Source organism: Callithrix jacchus, chromosome 9 (assembly GCF_049354715.1).
Source record: "Callithrix jacchus isolate 240 chromosome 9, calJac240_pri, whole genome shotgun sequence".
NCBI classification, from domain to species: Eukaryota; Metazoa; Chordata; class Mammalia; order Primates; family Cebidae; genus Callithrix; species Callithrix jacchus.
The window spans coordinates 122985660-122992614 of record NC_133510.1 but is presented as its reverse complement, the minus strand read 5'-3'; the positions used below and the strand labels follow the sequence as shown (position 1 = coordinate 122992614).

The following is a 6955-nucleotide window of genomic DNA, read 5'->3' as shown; positions in this document are numbered from 1 at the left end:
GCTCCATATATGAAAACACAAAACACTTATTTTAGAATTCAGTCCTTTCTTAAGCTGAGTATAACCCATAGTCCCCGGTTTCCCTCTGTTGCCCAGGCTGGAGTGCAGTGGTGTGATCTCGGCTCACTGCAACCTCTGCCTCCCAGGTTCAAGCAAATCTCCTGTCTCGGCCTCCTGAGTAGCTGGGATTATAGGAATGTGCCACCACGCCTGGCTAATTTTTATATTTTTAGTAAAGACAAGGTTTCACCACGTTGGTTAGGGTGGTCTTGATCTCCAGACCTCAGATGATCCACCCGCCTCGGCCTCCCAAAGTGCTGGGATTCTAGGAGTGAGCCACTGTGCCCAGCCCCTTCTGTTAAAGTACTTAGCCATCACCCTCTTTGGTTTCACCAGATGGATCACATAGCAGGGATCGGAAGGCCCATTCTGAGGTCTCCACTTTGCATCTGAGCCAGCGTGAGAGTGGCTCCTTTCCATAGGGGCAGACTCTTGTTAACAAAGACTGATGATAAAGCCACATTGTCAGTTTATTAAATTACAATGAAAAATACATTTTTACATTTGATTAGTAGTATATTTGCCCTGTTTAGGAAAGTGGTTCATGAGATTGGCTGCACGTTGGGGTAGCTTGGTGTATTAGTCCATTTTCACACTGCTGATAAAGACATACCGGAGACTGGGCAATTTGCAAAAGAAAGAGCTTTAATGGACTTACAGTTCCACATGGCTGGGGAAGCCTCACAATCATGGGAGAATGCAAGGAGAAGCAACTCACATCTCATGTGGATGGCAGCAGACAACAGAAGAGAGCATGTGCAGGGAAACTCTCCCTTAGAAAACCATCAGATCTCATAAGACTTATTCACTATCACGAGAGCAGCACTGGAAAGACCTGCCCCTGTGATTCAATTACCTCCTACCAGGTCCCTCCCACAACATGTGGAGTTCAAGATGACATTTGGGTGGGGACACAGCCAAACCATATCACTTGGGGAGCTTCATCAATGCCCAGTTCCTAGGCTTGATTCTGGAACAGTGAAATGAGGATCTCTAAGGATGGGTCTCAGGTATCAGTGTTATTTCATTTTATTTTTGAGACAGAGTCTTGCTCTGTCACCCAGGCTGGAGTGCAATGGCATGATCTCTGCTCTCTACAACCTCCGCCTCCTGGGTTCAACTGATTCTCCTGCCTCAACCTCCTAAACAGCTGGGATTATGGGCGTGTGCCACCATGCCTGGCTACATTTTGTATTTTTAGAACAGATGGAGTTTCACCATATTGGTCAGGCTGGTCTCGAACTCCCGACCTCATGATCTGCCAGCCTCAGTCTCCCAAAGTGCTGGGATTACAGGCATAAGCCATTGTACCTGGCCATCTGTGTTATTTTAAAGCTCTCCAGGTGATCTCAGTGTGAATGTAAGGTTGTGAACCACTGCTTCCGAAATTCCTACAACATGAGAAGGTATAACAAGAGGTGTGTATAGAATCAGAGGCAGTTCATTTGTAAATTCTATGTATTCTATGTAGGCACTTCTATCGAGAGCCTAAAAAGTTGATTGTTGGTAGGCTGGAAAGGAGTAGTTAAATTGTAATCAAATGGACATGGAGTTAGATTTCATCATTTAGTCCACAAATATTTATAAATATTAAGTGCTAGGTGCTGGGTTAAACATAAGTCAATACAGTTTTGTGGTTATCAAAATGGGCTTTAGAATAAAAGAACCAGTACAAGTCCTGGCTCCACTGTTTACCACCGCGTGACTTAATTTCTCTAAGCTTAAGTTTCTCTGCTGGTAAAAAGGGGGTAGTAACAATAGTGCCTACTTTCGGGGCTTGCTTGAGAATTATGTCAAGTGATGCAGTGCTTCCCAGATTTCAAGATTTGTTTTAAAGCTATACCCAGGTGCAACCTGTACTACTGTTTACTTAATATTTCCTTTACTGGCTCATTTTTTCCGCTTAAATATTTCCTTTGGTCTCATCCCAAGTAGTTTCATCTATGAAATACCTGCTTTGATGGGCTATAGTTTTTTCTAACACACAGGAAAAGTCACAAATGAGTGACTTTTTTTTTTTTTTTTTTTTTTTTTTTGCCACCTGAAAGTGTTGCTCATACCAGATGGGGACATATCTTTGGAAAATAGGGAATACCTGGGATATTTGCATCTGAGCCAGTGGGAGAGTGGGCCCTTTCCATAGGGGCAGATGCTAATAACAGTGCCTACTTCAGGGGCTATTGAAAGGATATGACTTGCACACAGAAAGCACTCAGCTAATTATAATTATTCTTTCTCTCTCTTTTTTTTTTTTGAGATGGAGTTTCACTCTTGTTACCCAGGCTGGAGCGCAGTGACGTGATTTTGGCTCACCGAAACCTCTGCCTCCCAGGTTCAAGTGATTCTTCTTCTTCATCCTCCCGAGTAGCAGGAATTACAGGTGCACACCACCACACCTGGCTAATTTTGTATTTGTAGTAGAGACTGGGTTTCTCTATGTTGGTCAGGCTGGTTTTGAACTTCCAACCTCATGTGATTCTTTATTCACTTTGGCCTCCTAAAGTGCTGGGATTACAGATGTGAGCCACGACACCTGGCCCTTTTTTTTGAGATGGAGTCTCACCCAGGCTGGAGTGCAGTGGAGATTTTGGCTCACTGCAACCTCCACCTCCAAGGTTCAAGCAGTTCTCCTGCTTTACCCTCCTGAGTAGCTGGAATTACAAACATTTGCCACCACACCTGGCTAATTTTTGTATTCTTAGTAGAGATGGGGTTTCACCGTGTTGGCCAGGCTGGTCTCAAACTCGTGATCCACCCAGCTTGGCTTCCCAATGTGTTGGGATTACATGTGTGAGCCATTGTGTCTGGCCAGTTGTTCCCTTAATATAGAAGTTTCTGGGCTGGGCGCAGTAGCTCACACCTGTAATCCCAGCACTTTGGGAGGTCAGGGCAGGATGGTTGTTTGAGTCCAGGAGTTTGAGACCAGCTTGGGCAACATAGGTGGTACATGCCGGTGGGAGGGCTGAGGTGGGAGGATCACTTGAGCCTGGAGAGGTGGTGGCTGCAGTGAGCCATGATTATGCCACTGAACTTCAGCCTGGGTGACAGTGAGATTCTTTTTTTTTAAAAAAAGTTTCTTGATAAATAGTAGCTGTCTATTATTGACCCCAGGAACAAGAAGTAAATTATGTTTGGGGAAGGAAAAAACAAACAAACAAATGTGTATTAAGCAAGCCTGTAGCTTTCATTATGTGCTAGTGTGTGCCCGTGTGTGTGTGTGTGTGAGAGAGAGAGAGAGAGAGAGAGAGAACACACTCCAGTTCCGTCTACTGTAGAATTAAGAGAGTACCAAAAGGACTTTACATATATAAATAAAACACACACACATACACACACGCACAAGTGCACACATATACACACAATTTAACTATAAAACCACATCCATATTACATCCGTATTTTTGGTATCTAGGTTAAAAAAATAGATCATACTAGCATCCCAACACCCTGAAAGGCCTCCATCTCAACCCCAGGTCACTACTATTCTGCCTTTTGCTTTCTTTATGATTTTGCCATATCTTTTAACGACTTGCACCAACCTAATACATCCTTCTTTAAACAATGTTGCTTTATTTTGTCGGCTTTGAGAATTTATATGAGTAGAATCATACGTCATTGTCTTGCTTCCTTCATTAGGCCTTATTTTGAGACTCATTATGTCTGTGGCTAGTTGCCATTTATTCTTTTTTATTGCTGTATGAAAACACTGCAATATACAATTTTGTCTTTTCTACTGCTGATGGACATTTGTGTTGCGTTCAGTTTTTTGCCACACGATTTTGTATTCTTATACACATCTCTTGGTGTACATACATTAAGTAGGAGTTGCTTGCCGGGCATGGTGGCTCAGGTCTGTAATCTCAGCATTTTGGGAGGCCAAGAGGGGCAGATCACTTGAGGTCAGATCAGCCTGATCAAAATGGTGAAAATACTCTCTACTTAAAAATACAAAAATGAGTCAGCCATGATGGCAGGTGCCTGTAGTCCCAGATACTCTTGAGGCTGAGACAGGAGAATCACTTGACGGAGGTTGCAGTGAGCCGAGATTATGCCACTGCACTCCAGCGTGAGAGACAGAGCAAGACTCCATCTCTAAATAAATAAATAAATAAATAAAATAAATAGGAGTTTCTGTTAGGTAGAGAAACTACTCCTAGCAATAGTTACAGAATGCACAAATCTTCAATGTTAATAATGCCAAACTTTTCTTTTTCAAATTTCAAACAGATCGTATCCATTTACATGCCTCCGGGTACTGTATAAGCGAGTGTACCTCCACATCTTCATACACACTGTCACATCCTTTTGTTTTCGAATTTGAGTGTGTGTTGTTTTTCACTGTGACTTTATTTTTCATATTTTCTGATTATGAAAGAGGCTGACACCTTTCATACGTTTCTTGGCCATCTGGATTTCCCTTTTGGTGAAGTGCCTGTTTAAGTATCTCGCATATAATTTATTTCAAAGTGTCCTTTCAAATGGTCTCAATGACTTTCATCAATTCCTTACACGGCAGTCAGCTGGGAGATGCAGTAATCAAGGCAAGTTGAAGTCAAGCTCAAAACATTGGCTGCCTCAGCTGTAGCAGAGAACAACCGGGTTTTCCCGGGTAACAAGTACTTCTACTTTAGCCACAGGAGAGAGACAAGAAGACCAGGCAGAGAGGCCTGGCTGCCTTCCTCCTCGCTGCTGGTCGAGGGCAGGGGACAGCGCCCTGGCGACCTCCTCAGGGATCTTAGATAAACTGTCGCGTACCCAAACGCAGCATCCTGCGTAACCGCCAATTTCAAACTTCCAAGACCTGCCCTGCGGGCTTTGCCCTTCCCCCTTTCCCATTGGTCGCGAGTCAAAGGAAAAAACAAGTGATTGGCTCTCCCCTTCACTTCCTCCGTCCCTTTAAGGACATGGGCGGGGCCTGGCTGAAACGCCCACGTCTATCATAGGAATGGGCATGGTGATTGGTCCAGACACGGCGGAGACCCGCCCGCGCCGTTCGTCGAGTTCAAACGCGGCGGCGGGAGGAGCGGGGCGGAGTACACTGCACACCAGCGGGGTCCGCTGAGCGTGAGTATGATCCTCTAACCCTAATTCTACCTCACCCGCTCTGCAAGGCCAGGGGAGGGCTGCCTCCACTCACACCAGTCCTGGCTTTCCCTTCCGTCGCTGGAAAGGCGGCGATTCCACCTTCAGGGCTGTTGGAGGCCTAGAGGGTCTTCCCGGGCTGTCTGTGCGCGCGCCCACCCTCCTTGGGAGCCGAGGGGTCCGCCGGGTGGTGCTGGGGCGGGAGTCATGTTCCTTCCCTAAAGCGGGCGGAGTCCTGTATCTCTTCAGCTCTGCCTCCTGTCAGCGCTAACTATTATTCTGCCCAGTGCAGTCAGCCAGTTCCTTATTACCTGCGTGATCTTAGCAATTTACTTAACCTCTCTGTTTCATTGTCTTCATACCCCATGCCCACCCCATCACCTCCTTGATGCCCCCACCTCTTTCGCTCTGCTCCAGTCCCTCTGGCCTCCCTATTTCTATTGGAGAGTCCAGGTCCTGTCTCAGGGCTTTTGCCTTGGCTGTTCTTTGGCCAGGGATATCTTTCTTTCCCCAGATATCCTCACGGCTTGCTGGTCACCCACATCCGGTCTTCAAGTCTTAGGTCAAATGGTGGCTTCTCAGTGAAGTCTTCTTTGATCACACTAAAAATGGCACCATCTCACCCCCATGTCCTTATTTTGCTTGGTTTTGTTTTTACCCCATAGCACTTAACACCTTCCAACAAGCTGTAGAGTTTGCTTATTTCAGTCATTCATTTAATAATTATTTATTCACACCTACTATGTGCCAGAGTATGTGTGCCCCCATGTAAAAATCTCTGCCCTTGTGGACCTTCCATTCTAAGGAGGGAGATATTAAACACATTTATAAGAAAGAAAGTATGTCAGATAAGTGTATCACCTCCTGTTATGGTGAGTGAAAATCTAGTGTTTAATCTCTATGATTAGAGTGAGCTTCCTAAAACTGGAGTTGTAGCTGATTTTCACTTCCTTGCCCCTGATATCTTGAGGGAGATCAGGGTCTCTCAAGCTCTTCCTGCCCAAACCATAGGACACACTTGGCTTTTCCGACATCCTTTCAGCACCAGTGGGGAGATGCTGAAGTTCAAATATGGAGCGAGGAATCCTTTGGATGCTGGTGCTGCTGAACCCATTGCCAGCCGGGCCTCCAGGCTGAATCTGTTCTTCCAGGTAACAGCCTCACCTGCCAACTTTGCTCACCTGTGTGTTTCCTTGGAACCTCCTTGTCACTCACCTTTGCTTTTATTTATTTAGAGTCTTACTCTGTCGCTCAGGCTGGAGTACAGTGGTGCAATCTCGATTCACTGCAACCTCCGCCTCCCAGGTTCAAGCAATTCTCCTGCCTCAGCCTCCAGGGCAGCTGGGACTACAGGCACCTGCCACCACGCCTGGCTAAGTTTTGTATTTTTTTTTTTTTTTTTTAAGTGGAGATGGAGTTTCACCATGTTGATCAGGCTGGGCTCAAACTCCTGGCCTCAAGTGATCCACCTGCCTTGGTCTCCCAAAGTGCTGGGATTACAAGTGTGAGCCACCACGCCCTGTCTGCTTTTATTATAGGACCAAGGATAATATTTTAGGAGAAATTCTCTTTTGTTTGAAACAAGGGCTTCTGTTGACTATAGGCCTGTACCACCATGCCCGGCCAAGATTTTAATTTTCTGTAGGGATGGGGTCTTGTTATGTTGCTCAGGCAGGTATCAAACACCTGGCATCAAGTGAGCCTCCTGCCTTGGCCTCCTAAAGCACTGGGGTCATAGGCGTGAGTCACTGCACCTGGCCCTCTATTTGGAGTTTTGTTTTATTTTTTTTGAGACAGAGTCACACTCTGTGGCC

General features: G+C 45.6%; 1 protein-coding gene across 21 annotated transcripts in view; it reads left to right on the top strand.

Moving 5' to 3' along the window:
* Nucleotides 1-5063: 5063 nt before the first annotated feature.
* CIT (citron rho-interacting serine/threonine kinase) overlaps nucleotides 5064-6955 on the top strand; it is a 190073-nt gene continuing 188181 nt past the window's right edge. For 18 of the 21 annotated variants that reach the window (XM_035257805.3, XM_035257804.3, XM_078337417.1 and 15 more), the window contains exons 1-2: nucleotides 5064-5123; nucleotides 6153-6292. In XM_035257805.3, coding sequence (XP_035113696.1) covers nucleotides 6197-6292 — 96 coding nt within the window. In that variant the 5' untranslated portion in view covers nucleotides 5064-5123; nucleotides 6153-6196. The remainder of the gene's footprint in view (nucleotides 5124-6152; nucleotides 6293-6955) is intronic. The other 3 variants (XM_035257803.3, XM_035257795.3, XM_054238964.2) reach the window with 1 other exon arrangement.